Source organism: Notolepis coatsorum, assembly GCF_963971535.1.
Source record: "Notolepis coatsorum genome assembly, chromosome: 15".
Lineage (NCBI taxonomy): Eukaryota > Metazoa > Chordata > Actinopteri > Aulopiformes > Paralepididae > Notolepis > Notolepis coatsorum.
Window position 1 is genome coordinate 21,199,095 of NC_140179.1, and position 27,551 is coordinate 21,226,645.

At 44.6% G+C, this 27,551-nt stretch overlaps 1 protein-coding gene across 3 annotated transcripts in view; it reads right to left on the reverse strand.

Annotated features, from left to right (window-relative positions):
* Positions 1–27,551, reverse strand: part of arid2 (AT-rich interactive domain 2) — a 103,038-nt gene that overhangs the window by 23,934 nt on the left and 51,553 nt on the right. For all 3 annotated transcript variants that reach the window (XM_084330591.1, XM_084330593.1, XM_084330592.1), the window contains 6 exons: positions 26,949–27,158; positions 18,022–18,192; positions 10,606–10,684; positions 9,212–9,346; positions 6,344–6,534; positions 1,645–3,641 (listed from right to left, as the gene is read on the reverse strand). In XM_084330591.1, coding sequence (XP_084186717.1) covers positions 1,645–3,641; positions 6,344–6,534; positions 9,212–9,346; positions 10,606–10,684; positions 18,022–18,192; positions 26,949–27,158 — 2,783 coding nt within the window. The remainder of the gene's footprint in view (positions 1–1,644; positions 3,642–6,343; positions 6,535–9,211; positions 9,347–10,605; positions 10,685–18,021; positions 18,193–26,948; positions 27,159–27,551) is intronic.

The following is a 27,551-nucleotide window of genomic DNA, read 5'->3' on the forward strand; positions in this document are numbered from 1 at the left end:
CTCAGTCTATACACAGCCTCTCAGGTCTATACACAGCCTCTCAGTCTATACACAGCCTCAGTCTATACACAGCCTCTCAGTCTATACACAGCCTCTCAGTCTATACACAGCCTCTCAGTCTATACACAGCCTCTCAGTCTATACACAGCCTCTCAGTCTATACACAGCCTCTCAGTCTATACACAGCCTCTCAGTCTATACACAGCCTCTCAGTCTATACACAGCCTCTCAGTCTATACAGCGCCTCTCAGCCCCACCATCTTTATTTACACTAGCAGCCGCACCATCTTTATTTACACTAGCAGCGGGGGGGTGGGCTCGGCAGTAAGGCAGATGGAAACGATGTCGAATGAACAGATATTGATTTACTGTGAAGGATCTCACCACATTATCTAACATGAGAAACCAATAACTCCAAGAAGAACGCTCCCTGGCAATATTCTCTAATACTGCAGGACAGCCGAGGTGAGAGAGAGTCAATACTACCTTGTCTGATCCTAAACAAAACCCAACCAAGCCCACTCTATTCAAAGGCCAGGTGGGTCCACTCCACACACATCTGACAAGAAACAAGGCTTTCTGCACAATCTGCAACACTGACAACGTATATCATGCCAGTTAGGGTACCTTGTAGGGGTGTAAAGGTACACGCATCGAACCGTTTCAGTGTGTACCGTACGAATACAACGGTATGTTAACCACTAGCAACCGCCCACCAGGGGCTGTTTTTTTTTCACAATCTAATATTATATATATTTTTTTCTTTACAAGTCGATTATTAATTTCAATATAGTATAATATTCGTTGACAGCCCTACAAGTACAATTAGTTACTGCACGCTACATCACCCCTGAGTGGAACATGGAAAGCCAAACTTTCCCCCACTGTACCGAAAACCCGTACCGAACCGTGACTTCAAAACAGAGGTACGTACCGAACCGTGGTTTTTGTGTACCGTTACACCCCTAGTACCTTGTGTGTACTGCACCTGTGTGTGTACTGTAACTGCACCTGTGTATGTACTAGGGCTGAGCCCAAACGTTTGGACCTTCGTTCATTACGTTGGCATTCGAATTCTAAATCAACATTCGAATTTAAAATGTTTAATTTTTTTTTTAAATATATATATAGAGTGGAGGGACTGGGAGACCCATGTTACTGACCAGACACTCTATATCAGTGATGGCTGTTTACTGCAGAGTGGAGGGACTGGGAGACCCATGTTACTGAAAATAGTTACCACTTCCAGCACCTTTAACCTTGATTTAAACAGGCAGGTCAATTAAGAACAAATTCTTATTTACAATGACGGCCTGATGACAAAAGGACCTCTTGAAGGGTAACAGGGAAAGGGTACAAAAAATAGATGATTAAAACACATCACTTACAGCACCGTGAAGTCGGTCCGAGTTCCACTGAACAGCAGACGCAGCGTGACCAGAACACGATTCTACCTCCACCTCATTTTAGCATTTTGTACTTTAGTTTAGCATATTTTGTATAGCGTTTGGTCTTTATTCTTTTTACTGTATGAAGCACATTCTCAGGGGCTCACACAGAACCAAGCAGTTCACTGTAATGTACGCGTACCTCACACGTGACAAATAAAACACGACCCCTGAACCTCGTGGAGGCATGACTCACCGCGGGCCCCAGCATGGCGGAGCAGCTCCTCTGCTGAGTGGCGTTCTCTATCGCTACTTTGGCTACTGTGCTCGGGTCGGCCCCCGCCGGGACGGCCACCATGGTGGCGCTGCTGCCGGCGTTGTTGGGGTCGCTGACGGTGATGATCCGCACGCCCACCTTGTTGGGGATCCCAGAGGCCGGGACCACCGAGCCGCGGTCCTCGTCCTCCGCCGGTCTCTTGAGGTCCCTGCGCGTCTCCGGGGACACCCCGTTGGCCGGGGGGGAGGGGAGGGAGGCGGCGTGGGGGAACTGTCTCGGCCCCAGGGGCCCGTTTGAGAGCTCGCCGGGAGGCCTGGCGCCCGGGGGCCCGTTGGCCAGCCTCTCCGCGTGCTGGGCCCTGCCGGCCTCCAGCTCCCCGTTCCCCAGGTACTGTTTGGAAGCCACGTGATTTGGAATGTTTCTGTTAAAGTTGTTGTCAGAGTCACACACCCCGTTCACCAGGGTCTTTCTGGGCTCGGGGCCCTCCGGGGTGCCGGGGGAGAGCGCCTGCCTCCCGTTAGCGGGGCCGTTGAGCGGCCCCTGGCTGTTCCCTGAGTGGTACGGAGGTAGACTCGACTCCACGCACTTCCTCCCGTTCAGCAGCTTGGCCCCGGCCGTCACGTCCCCGTTACTCGTCCGGGAGGAGCCGCCGCCCTCCGCCAGCGACGAGTTCTCCATCACCTCGATCTTCCGCTCGTGGACGTGGAGCCCCGTGGCGTCCTTGGCCTCCTCCTCCTTCTGGCAGATGATCTTGTCCCCCCGCAGGGGAGCCGGCGGCGGCGCGGGCGGGACGTGGTGGAATGGCGCTCCCGGAGCCACGGCGCCCTGGCTGACGGCGGCGGCGGTGAAGCCGGCGTTGGGGACCACGGTGAAGGTGACGCCCGGCGCCGCGGGGCCCTGGATGATGGTCGGGCCGGCGGCGGAGATGAGCTGCACCGTCTGGAGAGCCGGGCCGCCGCCGGGAGCCTGGAGCGGACCGGGGACCAGCTGGACGTTGAGCTGCTGCGGCTGCGCGGAGGCCAGCTGGGCGCCGTACCCGGCCTGGTACAGGACCTGCGGGCCAGGGGGCGGCAGCTGCGGCGCAGGGAGGATCAGCTTGCCCCCCGGCGTGGCGGGCCCCCGCTTGGGAAGCAGCAGCTGCTTGATCAAGCTGGACTCGGTGGAGGGCGGCTGGGGCATGATCTGCTGCTGCTGCCGCTTCACAGACAGCATGTGGCTGACCGTCTGCACCTGGGCGTTGGGCTGGGAGGGCGGGCTGGCGGCCGGGGGCGAGCAGGGGCTAGAGCCCGCTATCTGGAGAGTCTGGGCGCCGGACAAGGCCGAGGGGTTGGCGAGCAGGATTTGGTGGATGCCCGGGGCGTAGGCCGGGGTCTGGTGAGGGCCGACGATGACCACGCTCTGCTGGCCGGGCGCCACTCCGCCCGCCTGAGACGGCGCCGGCTTCGGGGCGATGTTCTGGAAGGTGACCCGCGACGCCGCCTGGGAGTTGGGCACGCCGGTTGCGATGGTGAAGACCTGGCCGGCTCCCACCTGGAAGTTCTGGATGGAGGAGCAGGAGACCGACGGCGTGCCGTGAGCCTCCTGCTGGGACGCGGCCAGGGGAGGGGTCAGGGCAGGCCGCTGGGCGATGGGGGGACACACGCCCTGCACCCGGGCCGTCAGGATGTGGCCCTGTGGTACCTGCTGGAACAGCGTGACGGGGGTCCCCGTGGGGAGCAGGGGGGAGTGCTGCTGCTGAGGAGGGGGGGCCTGGAGGTTCTGAGGGCTGTGGTTCTGAAGGACCGGCGTCGACGTGGGGATTTGGATCATGGGCCCCGGTCGGATCTGCTGCTGGGCCCCCGGCTGGGCCTGAGGGAGGCGGGGGACCGGGGAGACGAGGGGAGACTCCTGCGCAGCGAAGGCCATCGGCGGGGCCGGTCCCCCGGTGTTGAGGCTCGGGCCCGGGACTCGGAGTAACTGGGATCCGGAGGGGACGCCTATTCACCCGGGGACAAAGAAGACATTCAATTACAACTCCAACCACTTCACCAAGAGTGTCAAATAAAACAAACTAACAAATAAATAGTCCAAGTCATTCATTGGTTCAACAGCAAATTAGAGCAACAACTGAAACCTACCAATTGAAACAGGAACGACTGGGCATCCCTGCTTTAATCCTCTTGCTGAAATATCCAAGTCACTTTGATTATGATCGTCACTGGTGGAGAGATTCTGGTTCATTACCAAATTAAATTGAGGGCGTGGTTCACACCTGTAGTGCGGTCGACTCTGTGCGACTCTGGGTGGCATTTCCATTCGGTTGGGTTGGTTGTCACACGGCCATTCAAGTGCAACAAACAAATGTAAACAAGTGTCCGGCAGTGGAAGCGGTCGCTCGTCTACAGAATACTCGGTTCAGAGTGATACTTGCAGACATTCCCTGGTCTCCGAAATAAATGGAGCAACACACCACATGTGGTCTTGGGGGTTTGTGGTTTTGCTTTGGTGTTCCTATCAATTACACAAGACATCTTTCGTGCCTGCCACTACCCGACTCCATGTTGATTCCCAGTGTGTGATAAAAGTGTCCACTCGCTTACATTTACATTTAGTTTTATCCAAAGCGACAAGTTCTGTACAACAAGTCAGCAGGAAGGGTACAACTCTGGCAGCTAAGGGTAAGTGATATTGTTTGTCAAGAGTCTTGAGTGCATAGACATATTATCATAGTACCGTAATTTTCGGACTATAAGCGCGCCTTTTACCCCATTTTTCGACCCTGCGGCTTATATAACGGTGCGGCCAAACTATGGATTTTTACAGCTAACGGCCACTAGGGGACCTCCTAAATCTATGGATTTTACAGGTTACAGTCCACCACCTTTAACTCTCACTCGCTCTTCTCTCACAGGCACACAGCTGCTACAGCAGTGCACACCTTACCCCTCCCCCCCCCCCTCACAGACCCATGTCAACAAACCCTTAGGCAAGAGTCGAGTGCATGAGCAGCTCAGAGCTCCTCTTTCAACATAACTGAAGCATTAAACAAAATGGCCCAGTCAACTATTCACTTTAGTTTAATACATGAGGCATTGTCTAATGTTATCTAGCTGGCTAGCTACTGATATCAACGTCTGATATCATCAGTTTGGCATTCGTTTCCGCAGGTGCTGGCTAGCGTTGGCTAACTAGCTATTGTTGTTCCATGAGCTAACGTTAGCTACCTAGCTAACGTTACTGTTTAAACAAATTTTAATAAATGGGAGCTTCCTCATACAGCCATCTCTTTCCCGACAATCCCCTCTGTGCACGAACCCTTAAATATGGTAATTAAACATTAAAACACCTGCGGCTTATAGTCCAGTGCGGCTTATATATGTACACATCATTCAATTCAGCTGCTGCGGTTTATATTCAGGTGCGCCTGTCCGAAAATTACGGTAGGTAGTAATATAGGCAAGGTAGATTACGCAAAGTGCATAATAGTACGGAAATGTTTCTCTTTTTTTCTTCTTCATTGGTATTGATTGAAGAACTGTGTTTTTAAATCAGCTGCGGAAAATTGGGCAGGTTCCGGCTGTCCAGACTGTGGTGGGAAGTTGGTTCCACCATTATGGAGTGAGGAACGAGAATAGGCGGCTTCTCTTTGATGACCCTCCCGGAGTGAGGATAGGAGCGGGTCTGAGGCGGCCAGAGGATGCAGAGCGTAGGGGTCTTGAGGGTGTGTAGTTAGAAGATGCAGAGCGTAGGGGTCTTGAGGGTGCGTAGTTGGAAGATGGAGAGCGTAGGGGTCTTGAGGGTGTGTAGTTAGATGTAGAGCGGAGGGGTCTTGAGGGTACGTAGTTAGATGCAGAGCGTAGGGGTCTTGAGGGTGTGTAGTTAGAAGATGCAGAGCGTAGGGGTCTTGAGGGTGTGTAGTTAGAAGATGCAGAGCGTAGGGGTATTGAGGGTGTGTAGTTAGAAGATGCAGAGCGTAGGGGTCTTGAGGGTGTGTAGTTAGAAGATGTAGGGGTCTCGAGGGTGTGTAGTTAGAGACCATTGACGGGATATCTCCAAGGCGCAGAGTGTTCAGTTTGGCACGGTGCCTAGCTTCCCGCCTGAAGCGCAAATTTGCCTCAAAGCATGATATTTTCATTCGCTTCCTATTGTGATTCAGGGTGAAGCTTCTATCTCCAGAAACCTCGTAACGCCGTTTCTTTCAGATATAGATTTGAAAAGGCAGGTTTTTAGTCGACGGCGGAGGGTCGAGTGGGTTTCACCCGTCCCGAGGTGCAGTGAGGGGGTGCGTCTACCTGGAGGAGTGGGCGGAGGGTCGAGTGGGTTTAACCGTCCCGTGGTGCAGTGAGGGGGTGCGTCTACCTGGAGGAGTGGGCAGAGGGTCGAGTGGGTTTCACCCGTCCCGTGGTGTAGTGAGGGGGTGAGTCTACCAGGAGGAGTGGGCGGAGGGTCGAGTGGGTTTCACCCGTCCCGAGGTGCAGTAAGGGGGTGCGTCTACCTGGAGGAGTGGGCGGAGGGTCGAGTGGGTTTCACCCGTCCCATGGTGCAGTAAGGGGGTGTGTCTACCTGGAGGAGTGGGCGGAGGGTCGAGTGGGTTTCACCCGTCCCATGGTGCAGTGAGGGGGTGAGTCTACCAGGAGGAGTGGGCGGAGGGTCGAGTGGGTTTCACCCGTCCCGTGGTGTAGTGAGGGGGTGAGTCTACCTGGAGGAGTGGGCTGAGGGTCTCCAGGGCCGTCGCTCCGGGCTACTAGTGGTGCGGGGCTCTGCTGCTGGTAGTACAGCTGGATGGGCAGGGGGATGGCCCTCCGCCGCAGCCCCACCAGGAGGATCTGGACCTGGCTGCCGGGCTTGGCCTCCTCCTGCCGCCGCATCGTGTGGTTGGGGAAGACGGTCCTGTGGCGGGACGAGGGAGGAAAGTCAAGTCAGAATCATAGGGCCTTGTTTCCACGGTTCTGATGACACACATATAAACAACACGCATATAAACTACTGTATACATTTTTGCAATATTCCGAACCCACTGTATATTTGTATATTATTACTTATTATCTTTTACTTCCTACATTTAGCATTGTATTTTTATTCTTATGAAATTTTTTTTGGGCTGTACCGAATGTCATTTTACATTCGAAACTTCTATTGAAGTATTCGAACAAAGCTTAGAATGTCTGTCGTCATATTTTATGACTTAATAAAAAATAAAATAACTTTTTTTATATCCTCAAACTAAATCCTCAATTTGAATAAAGTGATTAATCTGATTAAATTAGTATTTTTCTTTTATTAAATGTACTTTCTTTAATGAATATAACTCATCAGTTTCATCAACATAAATAATCCAATAAGGGCACGGTTGGTACGAAAGTGATAGTGACGTCTTGATGGAGCGCCAAGCAGATGCAGATAGGCTACATCAGTGGTCACCAACCTTTTTAAGCCCAAGATCACTTTTTTTTTTTTTTTTGGTGAAGGCAAGATCTACCTATTGAACCGTTGAGAGAAAAAGACAGCCAAGATTGTACTTTAAACTAAATTACTTTTATTTGCCTGTATTCTAATTACATGCAATGCTTTGGTCCAACATTAAAAGTAGAACAGTAATATGTACTTTCTCAATCAGTGCTAAGTGCAGTCATCTTATGCAGCATCACTTTTCACATCAAAACAAAAGTAGAACTGTAATGTGGACCTTCTCCTATTAACATTGCCAAACATATTTACAATTAGCATTTTATAAAGTAGAACTGTAATATGTACTTTCTCAGTCAGTGCTAAGTGCAGTCCTCTTATGCAGCATCACTTTTCACATCAAAACAAAAGTAGAACTGTAATGTGGACTCTCATATTATTAACATTAGAAAATGCTAATTGTAAATATGTTTGTCAAAGTAGAACTGTAATATGTACTTTCTCAGTCAGTGCTAAGTGCAGTAATCTTATGCAGAATCACTTTTCACATCAAAACAAAAAGTAGAACTGTAATGTGTACTTTCTCAGTCAGTGCTAAGTGCAGTAATCTTATGCAGCATCACTTTTCACATCAAAACAAAAGTAGAACTGTAATGTGGACTCTCAGTGAAAGATTAAAAAAAAATTAAAAATTAAAAAAAATTCAGGGAAAGATCTACAGGGAAGGTCTCAAAGACCGACCAGTCGATCGCGATCGACGGGTTGGTGACCACTGGGGCTACATCATTTATGATAAATGTTTTACTTACATTTTTATGACGAGTCATAATATAATAGTATAATACTATAATATTAGTGTAGCCTAATCTTTATCTGCAACTGTGAAGAAAAACCCCATTGGTTACTTTAAACAGAATGAATACACATACAATTCTTAATAAAGAATTGCCTCAATTAAACATTTTAAATTCGAATGTTGATTTAGAATTCGAATGGCAACATTATGAACAAAGCTTCGAAACTTCAAACTATTCTAACTATTTTATTCTACTTTGATAATCTAGCACTCTCAGGAGCAAAACAGAAAGAATCATTTCAAACTTGAACTATGTGACATGGCTTGAATCAACTGCAGTGGAGTTGCTCAGTGGCCAATGGTGTCAACTGTGGTTGTACTGGGCAGCTCCCAGGTGTGAATGGAACTGTGTGAATGTGAAGCAGGGCGTTCCTGAAAAAGAGCATCTGTGCTCAGCGAACCTACCCTGGGTAAATAAAAAGGTAAAAAAAAAAAAAAAAAAAAAAAAAAAAATGTAAAAAAGTTTTTTTTTTTTTTTTTTTTTTTTAAGATTAATGTGTTAATTATATTATCGCGCGATACTAGTATAGCGTTAACGCAGCACGTTAACGCCGTTAACGGCCCAGCTCTAATATTTTGATGATATTGTCTGTTAATGTTGATGCACCAAATGACCAAGACAGATTCCTTGTATGTGCAGCTTACTTGGCAATAAAGACTTTTCTGATTCTGATTTTTGTCCATGTAAAACATTGAAAGGTGTTGAAATGCAGGGCCAACACTTCAAGGAAACGTGAATAGCAAATATACTTTTTACGGCACTTTTATTTTGTCTAATTTGCAGTTGACTTCTTGTCATACTATATATTTAATTTCAAACCTTTATTTAAACTCGAAAGGCAACTGAGGTTTCCCTCGTTTACAGTCACGTCGAGTGCACGTACAGGAATAAGTATTAAAGCATAAAAGCATATAAAATCCCACAGCATATAAAATAAGACAAGACAAAGCAAAGAACAAGGACAACAAATCTATTAAAACACGTACAAATTGACTGACAACTGTTGGAGATCAAGGTTTTACACTATGCAACAGAGGGTAGAATTTACATTTACATTCAGCTGAACGTTTTTATCCAAAGCGACTTACAAGCTCTGTACGACAAGTCAGCAGGAAGGGCACAACTCTAGTAACAATGTTCATCAAACAGTGTTAAAACTTGGGTGCTGCAGTGTTGAGTGCATAGTAGTAAAGACATTAGTATAGTAGGTAGTAATATAGGCAAGGAAGATGAATTAGTGGAAGAGTGCACGATAGTAGAAGATGGTAAGAAGGTTAGTAATAAGGAGAAGGAAGGGAACTGACCGTAGACACTTCAGGAAGCCAGTGGAGTTGAGGATGCCACTCCGTCCCACCTTGCTACACGTGGCCAGGTACTCCGAGTACATGTCTGACCGCGACACAGAGCCCTCCGGGTTGGTTTCAAAGTGTGCATTCAGCCTGTTGGACAAACACAAAATGAGGAAGGATTACAACTGACCTCCAAGGTTCTTCCTAAGAGCGGCGAAGAAAAGGAACTACAGTCCAAGTGGAAAGAATACTTGTGTTTCATTACAGAACAGATAAAATATTTTGCCACAAACACACAGGGCCTGTTAAATAAAGGTTCACCAAGGGAATTCACTGCCTCCCTTAGTTACGGTTGCTATGCAAGACGAGCGCAATCTCACAACTGTTCTGGACCGGTGGATCGCTGGGGAAATCATTATTTTTTACAACAGTCACTCGGACAAAGATGTCGGCAGAGGAAAATCCACATCAGTTTGCAGAGTCAGAGTTCAGGTATTCTAGAGAAGGGATGGAGACTGTGTGAAAGGTCAGAGTTCAGGTATTCAGGGATGGAGACCGTGTCAAAGGGAGGCAGACTGGGGCTAAACTTAAATTATCCTCCAAGTGCTGCGATTGGCCCCCTTGCCTCGAGTCACTCTGATTGGCCCGCTTGCCTCGAGTCACTGTGATTGGCCCGCTTGCCTTGAGTCACTCTGTGATTGGCCCGCTTGCCTCAAGTCATGCTGCGATTGGCCCGCTTGCCTCGAGTCACTGTGATTGGCCCGCTTGCCTCGAGTCATGCTGCGATTGGCCCGCTTGCCTCGAGTCATGCTGCGATTGGCCCGCTTGCCTCGAGTCACGCTGGGATTGGCCCGCTTGCCTCGAGTCATGCTGGGATTGGCCCGCTTGCCTCGAGTCACGCTGCGATTGGCCCGCTTGCCTCGAGTCACGCTGCGATTGGCCCGCTTGCCTCGAGTCATGCTGCTATTGGCCCTACTGTATTGTGTCCTCTCCTGGTGGTGTCCCCATATTAAAACCATGTACAATAATGCTGTATATACCGCATATATATATATATATATATCCACGATTACCAGAGGACTGCTCTCCCTCCTGAGCCACTATCACCCTCAGACAGTGTTGTCTCTGCCTTTACATAGAGCATGAATGAAAGTCGTTGAGTAAAGAAACGAGTGAACAAACAAACGAATGAACGAACAAACAACCAAATATTTCTCATTTTTGCATTTTGTACTTTAGTTTTGTATAGTGTTTGCTGGTCTTTTACTGTATGAAGCACAATCCCAGGGGGCTCATACAGAACCAAGCATGTCACTGTAATGTACATGTAACTCATGTGACAAATAAAACACAACTTGAGCGGCTGACTCCATCAGTCCTTCAGTGAGCGGGTGTGTGCTGCGTCTCACCATTGCAGTGTAAACTTCTCTCCGTCCAGCTCCACGATGCCGGGCGGGGGAGGGCTGGGCTGGACCGGGACCCGGGCCGCTACAGACACAAACACAATATTGCACTTTATTACGGTTACATGTGCACTCTGGTTGGATGCCAAACTTATTTTAGTTCTACTGTACTTGTGCTGTATGATGACAATACATTTTAATCTAATCCAAAATCAAAAAGATCTAAATCCAAGTCAAAGTTCGACACTGTTCGACGAAAATACCACTTTGCCTTTAGCTGCCAGAGTTGTACCCTTCCTTCCTATACCTGTATCACTGTACATATTAATACTATATCTATAGACTTACTACCATAGAGTCTTTATACCTGTATCACTGTACATATTAATACTATATCTATAGACTTACTACCATAGTGTCTTTATACCTGTATCACTGTACATATTAATACTATATCTATAGACTTACTACCATAGTGTCTTTATACCTGTATCACTGTACATATTAATACTATATCTATAGACTTACTACCATAGTGTCTTTATACCTGTATCACTGTACATATTAATACTATATCTATAGACTTACTACCATAGTGTCTTTATACCTGTATCACTGTACATATTAATACTATATCTATAGACTTACTACCATAGTGTCTTTATACCTGTATCACTGTACACAATAATACTACAACTCTGTACATACATCTAATTAGCACTATTACTCATTTACATATTTTATACCCAGTTTAATCACCTGTACATTGTATATTACTCTTGCACTTTACTGTTACATTTGCACTCTGGTTGGATGGCAAACTTATTTCCGTTGTACTGTCCTTGTGCTGCATGATGACAATACATTTTAATCTGATCTAAATTGAACCCGTTTTCTGAACAGAACAACAAGTTCTCCTTGTTGCGTGACCCACCACCCGCTCAGCTTGAGAGCGTCTACCTGCTGGGATCCCCCTCGGTAGACCAGCACCCCCGCTGCTCAGTTCACAAGGCAGCCATGGGGTGCAAACTGGTGAAATGCACTCCATGTCAATGGAATAACACGATTCTGTGGCGTTCCCCATTTTGTCCACTAGATGTCAGCAGATAAGCGCCACAGCCGTGCGCTCCAAAAGGTGGAGCGGACAGGGTTTAAACTTCCCACCTCAACCCAACGTGACCCTTGGTTCCACTCTTGACCACGGCGTGTGAAGAGCAGCTGGTGTGTAAAAGAGAAGCTGCAGGGCTGCAGGGCAGGATGACCACAGTGTGTGAAGAGCAGCCGGTGTGTAAAAGAGAAGCTGCAGGGCAGGATGACCACAGTGTGTGAAGAGCAGCTGGTGTGTAAAAGAGAAGCTGCAGGGCAGGATGACCACAGTGTGTGAAGAGCAGCCGGTGTGTAAAAGAGAAGCTGCAGGGCAGGATGACCACAGTGTGTGAAGAGCAGCCGGTGTGTAAAAGAGAAGCTGCAGGGCAGGATGACCACAGTGTGTGAAGAGCAGCCGGTGTGTAAAAGAGAAGCTGCAGGGCAGGATGACCACAGTGTGTGAAGAGCAGCCGGTGTGTAAAAGAGAAGCTGCAGGGCTGCAGGGCAGGATGACCACAGTGTGTGAAGAGCGGCTGGTGTGTAAAAGAGATAGAGCTGCAGGTCAGGGTGACCACAGTGTGTGAAGAGCAGCCGGTGTGTAAAAGAGAAGCTGCAGGGCTGCAGGGCAGGATGACCACAGTGTGTGAAGAGCGGCTGGTGTGTAAAAGAGATAGAGCTGCAGGTCAGGGTGACCACAGTGTGTGAAGAGCGGCTGGTGTGTAAAAGAGATAGAGCTGCAGGTCAGGGTGACCACAGTGTGTGAAGAGCGGCTGGTGTGTAAAAGAGATAGAGCTGCAGGTCAGGGTGACCACAGTGTGTGAAGAGCAGCCGGTGTGTAAAAGAGAAGCTGCAGGGCTGCAGAGCAGGATGACATTGGCTCATGTGTCACATTACTGCACACAAACAAAAACTTTTGACTAAAATGTGAAATCATTCTAGGGAATACTTTTCTGATGTTGAGTTCAGGGATGGGTGCGAGGGCTCCTTCCTCTCAACTGAACTCGAGTAGTTTTGAGTTTTATATTATCATCATTTCTTTTATTTCTTTTTGGTTACCACCAAAAGTGCCCGTTTGTGTCACTGAAACAGAAGATTCGCTCTGAAATGAGTTGCAGGAAGCTATGGAGCACGGATAGTACACTTTAACGTTACTTTAGCGTTTAAGTTAGTTAGCGTTATAAGATAATAACAGCGGTTCTTGTTTGTACATTTCCAAATCGTGCCAACAACATGTCGCCCACTTTGCGTAGCGTTCATAGACTTATTGATACGGACGTGCCGTTCCATGAGCAGAGAGAGACCTGCTGCAGACAGAGTGGAGGTAATGTAATTACTACAAATGGTAACAGACTGTTTTGACTGACTATACGCATTAATATTATATTGCTGTGCGTTGTTATGTCAGCGGAACGACATGATAAAATCGTTAGTGTGTGTGTTTCCACGCAATATGATTATTTGCACTGCCATGCGCTTTAACATCCGTTCTAAAAATAGATTCCCCTAAACAAAGGAGTTACTACTGGAGTACTCGATCTTAATATATATATTATATAAACCCCTGTGGGGGAATTATTCTCTGCATTTAACCCGTTCTAACCACTTAGCAGACATGCCCCAAGAGACCAACTCCAGCTGTAATGTCAGTACCTCGGGTCAAGAGACCAACTCCAGCTGTAATGTCAGTACCTTGGTCAAGAGACCAACTCCAGCTGTAATGTCAGTACCTCGGGTCAAGAGACCAACTCCAGGTGTAATGCCAGTACCTCGGGTCAAGGGACCAACTCCAGCTGTAATGTCAGTACCTCGGGTCAAGGGACCAACTCCAGGTGTAATGTCAGTACCTCGGTCAAGAGACCAACTCCAGGTGTAATGTCAGTACCTTGGTCAAGAGACCAACTCCAGCTGTAATGATAGTACCTCGGGTCAAGAGACCAACTCCAGCTGTAATGACAGTACCTCGGGTCAAGGGACCAACTCCAGCTGTAATGTCAGTACCTCGGGTCAAGGGACCAACTCCAGGTGTAATGTCAGTACCTCGGTCAAGAGACCAACTCCAGGTGTAATGTCAGTACCTCGGTCAAGAGACCAACTCCAGTTGTAATGTCAGTACCTTGGTCAAGAGACCAACTCCAGGTGTAATGCCAGTACCTTGGTCAAGAGACCAACTCTAGTTGTAATGTCAGTACCTTGGTCAAGAGACCAACTCTAGTTGTAATGCCAGTACCTTGGTCAAGAGACCAACTCCAGCTGTAATGCCAGTACCTTGGTCAAGAGACCAACTCCAGTTGTAATGCCAGTACCTTGGTCAAGAGACCAACTCCAGGTGTAATGTCAGTACCTCGGTCAAGGGACCAACTCCAGCTGTAATGCCAGTATCTCGGGTCAAGGGACCAACTCCAGGTGTAATGCCAGTACCTCGGTCAAGGGACCAACTCCAGCTGTAATGCCAGTACCTCGGTCAAGAGACCAACTCCAGGTGTAATGCCAGTACCTCGGTCAAGAGACCAACTCCAGGTGTAATGCCAGTACCTCGGTCAAGAGACCAACTCCAGGTGTAATGCCAGTACCTTGGTCAAGAGACCAACTCTAGTTGTAATGTCAGTACCTCGGTCAAGAGAATTTTCCCTGAAGGCATCAACATGGGTGTTTGACCTGCTGTGATATTCTCGTCTGCCTTTGATATCAAGTTGCAATTTCAAGGGCGTCTTATCGCAAAGTGTAAGGGGTTCCCCAACGTTCCTGGCCAAATTCCAAATCAGGTCTCTGACATCAAGGCCACCTAATATCACCCCCTACCCTTAATTGGCTAGTATCAAACCTGAGCTGTTCAGCCATTGTGTAGTGTAATGTGCATCTGGTGCCAGTGTATAGTATAGTACAACTTTACAAACTATTTTCCATTCAATCAGCTCAAAATATAAACTAAATAAAAAGTTATTTAATTGTATGTGTAAAAAATTAAATGCACCTCTTGCATGAAACACCTGGATCAGGGTATCAGGGTTCCAACAAGTTCAATTTAAGACTTTTTAATACGGCTGCACTTGTGCGCCAATTTTAATTATCGCGCATTCCATAGAAGCTCTCGCCAGACGCACCAAGCTCCCAGCCCCGCAAAAAATAACGACTTGAATACAAAAACATTTCATATATTTATTTAACATTATTTAATCTCCCGACAGCTGGGATGCCCCCCCCCCAAAAAAATAAATATCACTGCGAATAAGACTTGTTAATACCTTTAAGGCCTTAAATTGAGAATTATGAATTTAACACTTATTTTTTTGTCAGATATCCTGTTATTTCTTATGCGCATGTCCAGAGTTAATTATATTGTATATTGTTTACTAGGGCTGACCCATATTAATCGATTAGTCGACTAATCGGTCGAAAGGAGCCGTAGTCGACTGGCCAACCTCTTAGTCGAATATAATAAAAAAAATAAATAAAATAAGAAAATATATATATATATTTTTTTTTATCATTCTTTCCAAAAGAAAAGAGGCCTAGAAGCGTGGCTAACGCTAATGGCACACATACCAGAGGCTAACTGCCTACGAAAACAGGCACAGAGGCACTGAAAGAGGATTTCACCCATCTAATGAACACACTAGACTAGACAAATATCAAGATGTATCCATCAGTGGACCAATTGCATGCTTTTGCAGAGCACAAGAAGCCTTCAGTCGACTCCTTCAGACATTAAGCTTAACATAACTTTTTAAATTGTATTGCTAAATTTACATTACTATGGCCCATTCAACGTCAAGTATCTATTGTTCAGGGTGTAGCAACGTTATACTTTTTCATTCACATATTCATACTAATACGGTCTAAAGTATAAGTATGTTTTTATCGTTTTCTGCAGCTTTCTCCAGAACGTGATTTATAGCCCCAAATGCATTATATTGATGATCAAATACAGTTTGATAGGAATCTGCTCGAGATAAAAAATTTCAAATGGACGTGCTTCTAGAAGTTACTACTGATCATCTGATGTTGACCGGATGGGGGGGGGGGGGGGGGGGGGGGTCGTTTATAATTCCGTGGCCAACGTCAGATGATTCATCTAGTGTGGGTGATATGATCATTAGAGCAGTTAGTATCGAACACGTTAAAAAATAACGCTGAATCTTACCGTAGCTTCCTCATAGCGTTGGGCGATGAGTGTGGAACAGAAATATTCCTATTATGGGATGTAGAAATATGCGATCCATTTCCAGGTTGTATAATAGTATATACTAGGGCTGGGCGATATAACGATAACGATAAATATCGCGATATATTTTAATAATCGATATCGAATATCGAAATAAAAAAAAAATCGAAAAATCTTTTTTTTTTTTTTTTTTTTTTTACCTGCAACAAGGCAGTTTTAAAACCAGAGACAGTGGACAGACTTGTCTTTCTTGCCTGCAACTTAAAGTAATGGCTTTGCTTGTCCAAATGACAATACTGACCAAATTCAGATTTCTTTTTCTCTTGTCCATTTATTTTGTTTGCTTTCTAATTTAAAATACATTTTGAAACAGTCTGTACACAGTAGGCTATGTGTGCTAGCAGAACTAGCCTCCAGTCACGAGTCACAGTGCACATGTGCGGTGGTTTGTCCACCAAAAAAGCGCCAAAAGATCGAACAGCCAGAACTGTTCAACTCCTCTGGAGCCACAGCCAGCAGAGAAGCCGGTTTACTTTAGCTTTTAAACCAGCTGCAGCCTGAGAACTGGAGTGTGAGGGGATGTAACACTAAAGATGGCGGCAATGACAAAGAATTGCTGCAAAATAAACATACATCTGTTGTTAAAAAAAAAATTAAAAAAAAATATTTATTTTTTTATTTTTTTTATACTTATAACAATTCGATAATTATCGATATCGAGAAATAAAATAAAATTATCATATCGTTATCGCGATATGATTTTTTTCCATATCGCCCAGCCCTAGTATATACGTCCAAATCATGTTGTTTATCGAGTTATTGGTAACGGATTGCTATCCGTTGTGTCTAGCTCGAGTCCTGGGACTATTACCGAGTGATCGGACCGAATTGGAATGAGCACCAGCTTCCATTTCCTGTTTCCGCTCTGGGCGATCCGCCGATCGGCCACCAGATGGCGCTCTTGAACCGTTGGAGAGGGGATCAACAGTAGATCTCAAGTCTCCGGGGGAGAAATATGATTTCGATCACAGATTTTTTAAATATTGATATCAAAGACGTGGTACGGCGTCTTTGGCAGAATGAGCATGGCGGGGAATGACGTGGTAAGGCGTTTTTGGCGACCATAGTGTTAACTCGACCAACAGCTAATTTTGGCCAATCCTAGTCGACCATCCAAATCCTTAGTCGGGGACAGCCCTATTGTTTACAGTGCCATTTTATTCAATTTTTACTTATCCACTGTACTTTAATTCTGTGACCTGTACCTGTATGTCTTCTACTACCCTGTACCTCCCCTCCCCCATGCTGCTATGATGCCTGAATTTCCCCAAGGAGATCAATAAAGGAATATCTTATCTTATTATTATTATTAACATTATTATTATCATCATCAACATTATCATTATTATTGTTTGTTTGTTTATTTATTTTTTACCCAGGGACAGTGCACATTAACTCATTCAGCGCCGGCCATTATCCTTATCGCGTTCTAGTTAGGCCACGCTTTAAAAATAGGGGTGCGTCACCTTGTTTGTAGATCTATATTCTATATTATAGCTATGGAGACAATACTATGGTCATTTGGCAGTCAGTATCTTCCATCGAACATGCAAAAAAAGAATTATTTTTTTCATGTATACGTCCACGAGTTATCCCGTAGTGAATATTGTATAATTTCAGAGTGATCCGGGCTAACACCTGAAAAGCTGATTTATAGGGTGCTACGTGAATTCTGCTATAAGCGTTGGCGTTTCATCCCTGGACACGCTACTATTTCCAAATCAAATGTATATAATAGGTATTAGGTTTCATCATGAATGCATGAAAGGGGGGGGGGGGGGGGACACACACGTTTCTGATGCTTTGATCGCCAGTAACGGCATTCGTTTTGAACACCACACACGCTGATCAGCCGGATCTATATGAAATCATTGCAGGATCAAGGTGGAATTGACATCAGATAGTCCTTACCTTTGATCAGGGCCATTCCAAAAAGAATATTCCAATTGTTTGATTTCTACCCGGGGACAGTGCACATTAATGAACATCTTCAGTTTCCACATCAGTGTAAATGTGCCAGATTTGACTAATTAGCTAGTTTCCATCTGTAGTCCCTGCCTATTAAATAATAATAAGTATAAAAACAAATGCCCCTCTTGCAGTGCAGCACTTACCGGGCACCGGCGTGCCTTGCGTGGCGGGGGTGGCCGGCACCTGCTCCACCAGCTGCGGCCGCGCCTCTGCCACCTGGGAGGCGCTGGCCTGGTGCTCGATCAGCCGCACCGCCGTCAGCACGTCCGGCCCAAATGTGTGCAGGTCCACCGACACCAGCCGCACCAGCAGGTCTGAGGGGGAAACCACAAGAGTGATAAAGAGTGAGCTGCGCGTCTGTCTCAGACGAGAGGGAAACCACACAAGTGATAAGGGGGAGCTTCTGTCTGGGGGGAGACGAGAGGGAAACCACATGGATAATAAAGAGTGAGCTTCTGTCTGGGGGGAGACGAGAGGGAAACCACACGGATAATAAAGAGTGAGCTTCTGTCTGGGGGAGACGAGAGGGAAACCACACAGATAATAAAGAGTGAGCTTCTGTCTGGGGGGAGACGAGAGGGAAACCACACGGATAATAAAGAGTGAGCTTCTGTCTGGGGGGAGACGAGAGGGAAACCACACGGATAATAAAGAGTGAGCTTCTGTCTGGGGGAGACGAGAGGGAAACCACACGGATAATAAAGAGTGAGCTTCTGTCTGGGGGGAGACGAGAGGGAAACCACACGGATAATAAAGAGTGAGCTTCTGTCTGGGGGAGACGAGAGGGAAACCACACGGATAATAGAGAGTGAGCTTCTGTCTGGGGGAGACGAGAGGGAAACCACACGGATAATAAAGAGTGAGCTTCTGTCTGGGGGGAGACGAGAGGGAAACAACACGGATAATAAAGAGTGAGCTTCTGTCTGGGGGAGACGAGAGGGAAACCACACGGATAATAAAGAGTGAGCTTCTGTCTGGGGGAGACGAGAGGGAAACCACACGGATAATAAAGAGTGAGCTTCTGTCTGGGGGAGACGAGAGGGAAACCACACGGATAATAAATAAACAGTGAGCGTCTGTCTGCGGGGGGGGGGGTCAAGGCACATTAATAACATAGGGGCTAAAATGAGTAGGAGTATTTCAATGATCAGAAGGTGTGCTCATCTATTGAGTGAAAAGACAGTTAAACTAATGTTACAAGCTTTAGTCCCATCCCACTTGGACTACTGCCCAACAATTTGGTCGGGCACTTCAAAGCGGGATCTGGAGAAACTTCAGCTCGCTCAGAACAGAGCGGCACGTCTCGCCCTCCGCTGCTCTGTGAGGAACAGTGTTGGGGGGATGCATGCCGCTCTGTCTTGGCTTAGAGTGGATCAGAGGCTGGCATGCAGCCTTGTAACATTTTTGTTTAATATTTATAAAATTGGTAAACCTAAGTCTTTGTGGTCAGAACTACAACCCACCAATATTAGACATGGCTATGTCACCAGACACGCCGTGGGTCTTCATTTTACTCTATCTCTACTAGTGCGGTGGCTTAGCACCAGATTTGAGAAGGATGTGGACGCGCCGGACAAAAGCACCAAATTTTTCCCACGTGTTCCTCATCATCATAGCTTTCATTTTGGGGTAGGGGCCACGTCATCATGATGGATTTTCTTTCTTTTTTTTTTTTACTTTTTTTTAGCGTTTATCGCTTTTTCTGGTCAAGCATGACCGACAGAAACAGGGTGAATGGGATATAGATCAGGGGAAGACACTCTGAGAAAATACGGCGAGTCCGGGAGTCGAACTCGTGTACCCCAGATCCGTGACGAGCACGGTTGTCCCCGACGCCGAAATAGCGCAGAGATACGCGGTGAGCTACGGGAGCTCCCCCATCATGATGGATTTCAAGATGGCCGCCATGTAAAATCAAAGTTCTGCCCATTAATAAATATCTTGGTCCATAGCGCGCTCAATATTTGAGCGAACACAAAGGTATTGGTATCCCTGTAAACTAGAGAAGCTAAGCTTTCCATTGGTATCATTTTCATTAAGCCCAACTGTTGGGAAGGGGGTTTTAATAGGCAATGATTCAAAATTACGTTACATTTTCGCCTAGAAAAAACTGCCATGCTCATCTTCCAAAAGGTCCCTTGGCTGTTCACATGAATATATCAGAGTGAACATTGGTTTTATAGGTACCCACAAGCCTCTTCTTTCCAGACATACCCACTTTGTCCAACTTGCAATTTGGGGCAATAATCAAGCAGGTTTGTGCATGTGGTACAAATGTGTCGAACATTCTAACAACTGCCAAAAATGTGAATGTTGGGTTAGGGTTTGTTGTTAGAATGTTGAACATAGACGATCAATTTTGGCGTCAAACTATACATTTTCTGGGTCAATAAATGTGTTAATGCTATGAAGAATGTGAATCGATACCGGTACCCTTTTTCGGTACTTTAGTCTCTAAAAATGTAATCTACCTACCTCAAGTCGTAAAAAAAAAAATCCAAACTTCAAATAACTACACGTTTTCGGCTTGCCATTGCCCCGACTGCTTTGTTGTTGAATCAAGTCAAATCGTATTGTAAGCGTATTGTAGAGGAGCCAAAGCTATATATTTAGGTTATTGTATTATATGAATGTTTACATGTTTATTTTTATAACCTTACATTGAAACGGCATTAGGAATATTGATTGGATTTAGATAAAGTCATTGAACCGTATTATTTGTCATAATAGCACCTTCTAGAACATTCGTGATGTCACAGTATGATGTCATAGTCAAACATTCTAGAACATTTGTGTATCTATATAATATTCAACAATTCTCTCTGAAGAGCTCATTGTGCATCTTGAAACAGTGCTGAGCATGTACTGAACAGATAGACTAACAACATAGATTGAAGCCTGCATTTCTAGACCAGGGTGCTTTGCCATTGCCCCGACTGCTTTGTTGTTGAATCAAGTCAAATCCTAGGTAAGCGTATTGTAGAGGAGCCAAAGCTATATATTTAGGTTATTGTATTATATGAATGTTTACATGTTTATTTTTATAACCTTACATTGAAACGGCATTAGGAATATTGATTGGATTTAGATAGTCATTGAACCGTATTATGTCATAATAGAACCTTCTAGAACATTCGTGGTCAGGGCCGCCTCAGGGGGTGTGCGAGCAGAGCGGTCGCACAGGGCCTCGCGGGAAGGGGGGCTTCGCACAAAAAAATAATAAAAAATATTTTTTATTTATCATTTATTTTTATTTTTTGCGAGGCCCCCCTTCCCGCGAGGCCCTTTTTCATCACAGACCTAAAATCTAGTTTTGCTTATATATTTCACATTAGACACGTTTGTAGAATGTGTGTGACTTGTTCCTGGCTCTGCGGCTCTGCAGCAGACACTCACTATTGGAGCTCTGGGGCTCTGCAGCAGACATATTATTGGTTTCAACGAAGGGAGGGGTTACATCATGTGTACGCCGGCGTGCGTCAGCTGCGTTTGACTATTTCGCGCGTGCAGCTTTGGAGGTTATGCTTAGTTATGCCAGCCAAGAGGAAGAGGACGGTCATTCGGCAGATGGACTGAAGATGAAAGTTGTTGCATGTTAGACAGTTCAGTCAGGCTAGCCATGTCGGCTTATCTAAAGGCAGGGACAGCTAGTTAGTTTTAGCTACGTTATAATATCGAGTGCTAACGTGTGGTTCAGTCGGGATAGCCATGATGATGTCGGCTAGTAGCTAGCTTAGCTAAAGGCTAACTAGCGTTAGCTAATCTAGAGAGAGCACGTGCAGCATTGTTATGCCAAGATGAAGAGGACGGTCATTCGGCAGATGAACTTCGTCAACTCCACGCGGTTGTCTCCATCCTCTTGGACGTTTGGTGAGTTTTTAATGCACTCTATTCTATTCCCGCTGTGGATATATCTCTCTCTCTCTCTCGGGAGCCAAACGGACCGGATAGCTGTTGTAGCTAATGTTATATTGAGCCAAAGCGGGCCGGCTAGCTAACGTTATATTGAGCCAAACGGGCCGGCTAGCCGTTGTAGTAGCTAACGGTGTGTGGCCTGGTGTCAGTACCTGGCTACTCTATTTGCAGTTAGCCTATTTAGCTGATGTCGGCCATTGGCTCCTTGCTACTTTGTTTTCTCTGGTATAGACCCTCTTCTCTTTGGATTTAAGTGTTGATCTTTGTCCTTTTGGATCTATGTATATTCATGTTGCCTTTGTGAAGTTATCTTTTCCTTCTGTTTTGTTCTTCCATTAAAAGTTGAATATCCTTTAGGGGCTCATCTTTGCTTATCTCTCTCTAACACACACACAGACATGCTCTCTCTCTCTCTAACACATGCTCTCTCTCTCTCTCTTTCTAACACACACAGACATGCTCTATATCTCTCTCTAACATACAAAATGACATGTTCTCTCTCTCTATATTTCTCTCTCTTTCTAACACACATATACATGCTCTCTCTCTAACACACACACACACAAACAGACATGCTCTCTCTCTATCTCTCTCTTTCTAACACACACAGACATGCTCTATCTATCTCGCTCTCTTCAATTCAAATGGGCTTTATTTCACATTCTTGTATTTCTCCCAGTAGGTATGGGAGTTTTGAGTTATTGTCGATGTTTTCAGAGTCTCTTTGGGTGTTTGCAATCTGTGGGAAGTATGTCTTGGTATAGTGGGCAGGTTGTTAAGAAGTGGAGCTCGGTTTCCACCTCATCTTGTGTGCAGTGGGTCTGTCTTTGCTTGGGAGCCAGGTCTGCCTATGGCGGCCTTTCTCGATGGCTAGGCTGTGCTCGCTGAGTCTGTACCTAGTCAAGGATCTTCTTAGTATTGGGTCAGTCACAGTGCTCAGGTATTCTGCCACTGTGTACTCTCTGTTTAGGGCCAAATAGCATTTCAATTTGCTCTGGTTTTGGGTTGTTTCTTTCCAATGTGTCTCTCTCTCTCTCTCTCTGGCCTTGCTCTGGTGGAGGGTCAGGGGCATTGCCGGGTCTGTGCAGCGATAACACTGTATATTGACGGTAGAACGGGAGCTCTCTCTCGCTCTCTCTCTTGCTATATGTTGACTGTATCATGCCTAGCCTCGAGCAGCGCTATTATTTAAGAATATGTTAAAAAAAAAAAAAAAAAATTATATATATTTTTTCTTTTACCTTTTAGGGGGGGGGGGGGGGGGGGCTCGCGTTTAAATCTCGCACAGGGCCTCGCATTTCTCCCAGGCGGCCCTGTTCGTGGTCACAGTATGACAAATGTGTCGAACATTCTAACAACTGCCAAAAATGTGAATGTTGGGTTAGGGTTTGTTGTTAGAATGTTGAACATAGACGATCAATTTTGGCGTCAAACTATACATTTTCTGGGTCAATAAATGTGTTAATGCTATGAAGAATGTGAATCGATACCGGTACCCTTTTTCGGTACTTTAGTCTCTAAAAATGTAATCTACCTACCTCAAGTCGTAAAAAAAAAAATCCAAACTTCAAATAACTACACGTTTTCGGCTTGCCATTGCCCCGACTGCTTTGTTGTTGAATCAAGTCAAATCCTAGGTAAGCGTATTGTAGAGGAGCCAAAGCTATATATTTAGGTTATTGTATTATATGAATGTTTACATGTTTATTTTTATAACCTTACATTGAAACGGCATTAGGAATATTGATTGGATTTAGATAAAGTCATTGAACCGTATTATTTGTCATAATAGCACCTTCTAGAACATTCGTGATGTCACAGTATGATGTCATAGTCAAACATTTTAGAACATTTGTGTATCTATATAATATTCAACAATTCTCTCTGAAGTGCTCATTGTGCATCTTGAAAAAGTGCTGAGCATGTACTGAACAGATAGACTAACATAGATTGAAGCCTGCATTTCTAGACCAGGGTGCTTTGCCATTGCCCCGACTGCTTTGTTGTTGAATCAAGTCAAATCCTAGGTAAGCATATTGTAGAGAAGCCAAAGCTATATGGTTATTGTATTATATGAATGTTTATATGTTTATTTTTACAACCTTACATTGAAACGGCATTAGGAATATTGATTGGATTTAGATAAAGTCATTGAACCGTATTATTTGTCATAATAGAACCTTCTAGAAAATTCGTGGTCACAGTATGATGTCATAGTCAAACATTCTAGAACATTTGTGTATCTATATAATATTCAACAATTCTCTCTGAAGAGCTCATTGTGCATCTTGAAACAGTGCTGAGCATGTACTGAACAGATAGACTAACAACATAGATTGAAGCCTGCATTTCTAGACCAGGGTGCCTTGCCTACCGTTTTGCTGTTTATTTACGGCTTTCAGGTGAGGAGGAATTTTCATGTGTCGAGTCGGCTGTGATTTTGGAGACTGGGAAAATAGAGTTTTCTTACCTTGTAGTAGTGACGAGAATATTTAGGAAAATAGCTTTAGGATCACTTCTGTAAAGAAAGACTTCGCTGTGGAAGAGAAATAAACCATTTGGATATCTTTGTTTTACACGAGTAAGCAACTTTAACCAGTAGAGTGGAACGTCGGCCCTGATATTATTGCACAATTTTATTGCACACATTTTTTGTATTGGATTCTATTATATGTTATATGTTGTACCAATTGCACATCGTTGCGGGCAAGACCACCCGCATTTCATTGTATATCCGTATGCCGTGACAAATAAAACTCTTGACTTGATACGTATATTGTGCATGTGAACGTTGACATGAAAAGAAAAAAGGTTAAAAAATAAATTAAAAAAGTACCAAATTCGGTACCCATCCCTATACGTTTTTCTCTCTTGTTAGAAGAGGGATAACTTCTTCAGTTAGATTTGATTTGATCTTTATTTATCTCGAACATTTTCAACCATAAACACACATTTGTAATAACACAAAATTTATAAAAACGAAATAAAATACAAATACATTTAAATATATCTTCCTATGGAGGGAATAATCAACATAGCTCAAGACAAATGGTTTTGTTTGAGAAGGGACAGAAAGAAGCAAAGCTTATCTGGTCCTGCCCCTTACAATATCATATTAATACGTAATAAGTTATCTATCAATACATAGTTAACTAACGGAATAGATAGTTAACTAATCAAAGTATCAGAATGTTTATAGAAATTCCTGCGGCCTGCGAGCCATCCTCTCCTCAGTCACGACTCACGAGAGCACTTGCTAATTATGCTGCATGCATGCATATCATTGTCAAACGGTGCACGTCTCGAGTCATGCCACGCTTGGTTGACAGTGGCACGCACGAGACCACTGCACAAGACCTGCGATAATATCAGAATGTTTCATAAAAATTCCCGCGGTGGCCATACTCTCAGTGCACGTCTCATGACAGCTGTCGTGGCTATACCGGTCATCAACACCGTAATGACCAAACGACCAGGATATTCTTCATAGCATTAACACATTATTGACCCAGAAAATAGTAGTAGTGTAGTTTGACTGTACACCAAAATTGATCTTCTATGTTCAACATTCTAACAACAAACCCTAACCCAATGTTCGACACATTTGTACCACATGCACAAACCTGCTTGATTATTGCCCCAAATTGCAAGTTGGACAAAGTGGGTATGTCTGGAAAGAAGAGGCTTGTGGGTACCTATAAAACCAATGTTCACTCTGATATATTCATGTGAACAGCCAAGGGACCTTTTGGAAGATGAGCATGGCAGTTTTTTCTAGGTGAAAATTTAACATAATTTTTAATCATTGCCTATTAAAACCCCCTTCCCAACAGTTGGGCTTAATGAAAATGATACAAATGGAAAGCTTAGCTTCTCTAGTTTACAGGGATACCAATACCTTTGTGTTCGCTCAAATATTGAGCGCGCTATGGACCAAGATATTTATTAATGGGCAGAACCTTGATTTTACATGGCGGCCATCTTGAAATCCATCATGATGACGTGGCCCCTACCCCAAAATGAAAGCTATGGTGATGGGGAACACGTGGAAAAGATTTGGTGCTTTTGTCCGGCGCGTCCACATTTTTTTGCTAAGCCACCGCACTATACCAAGAACAAATGCACTTAAAGAGAACCGTAATGTATAGAGCTGCTGCAAACTGGAATTGTATACCTGTGAAGATGATGATCACTGATCAGCAACAAATTTACTTTTAAGAAAAAGCTGAAAAATGCTATTATGAATAATGAAATACAGTTGAGTTACTGATTTATTTAATTAGTATTGTTAGTTTAGTTAGTATTGTATTTGTGGCTAGAGCCTTTGTGTGTTTTTTTGTGAGATTTTAAAGATATTGAGAATGTACTTAGGCTAAAGTGTTTAAGTTTTTATTGTTTTTTTATTACTGTAATGTTGTACCCCAGGAAGAATAGTCTTTCACCCATGGGTGTAGACTAATGGGGATCCATAAAATAAACAAATAAGCTACTGACTAACAGCTACTGGGTAACTGTTTTATACTTCCTGTTAGGGCTGGGCGATTAATCGAAATAAAATCACGATCTCGATTCATAGACCAATGCAATCTCATTTCAAAATGACGATTTTTTTAATTAAAAATAAAGATTTTTTTTGTTTTTACTTTTTACTTAACTTTTTTAAATGATGACGATTCTGACTTGAGTTATTTTATATGTTACAAGAGACTTAAGTTTAAGTCAAGCACTTTCATATAAGTTATGTTTAAGTTTAAGTCAAGCACGTTGATATGTTATGTTGTCTGTTTAAGAAAGAGTGCAAGAAATGATTTTATTGAAAAAATAAGAATCGTGAGAATCGTGATCTCAATTCTTAGAGAAAAATCGTGATTCACATTTGAGCAAGAATCGCCCAGCCCTACTTCCTGTTGTATTGTTAACCTTGACTTTTAACTGCCTTGTGTTTTTTTATTGTTACTTTTTCTATGATCTGTAAGGTGACCTTGGGTGTCCTGAAAGGTGCCACCAAATAAAATATATTATTATTATTATTATTATTATTATTATTATTATTATTATTATTATTATTAACAGCTACTGGAGTGATCTGCGCTCCTCTAGAGCAGCTATATTTGCGTCCCCTCCCAGGGCCACGTGGAGGAGAAGCAGCACTCACCGATGCTGCGGTCCACGGAGGCGATCTTGCTGCAGGGCACGTCCCCCAGCTGGGCCAGTAGGTAGAGCACCTCCAGGGAGGCCATGAGCAGCATGAGGTCGGGCAGCGTGAGCAGGGTCACCACCTCCCGGTACGACTCCTGGTCCACGTACTCGCAGATCAGCACCCCGTTGTCCTCCGCCCGGCTCAGGTTGCCCAGGATCTCCATGGCTGAGAGGGGAGGGAACGCTGAGCTTTAGACGCGGTGTTATGGAGGAAGACCAACGTTGAGATTCAACAACAATAAGGTTGCAGGAAAGAATATGCCATCAAAACGTTTTTTTCACCGATTCAACTCCTTCATTAACTCCTAACACAACACACTCTTTTTAACACACAAGAACACTACTACACTATTCATTAAGCATTTTGTACTTTAGTTTTGCATATTGTAAATTATTTTGTATAGTGTTTGGTCTTTATTCTTTTAACAATTTTCTTTACGGCATGAAGCATATTCTCAGGAGGCTCATACAGAACCAAGCATTTCACAGTAATGTACCTTATAATGTGACAAATAAAACTAAACTTGAACTAACGGGCTGGGCTGTGGTTTTATCTTGC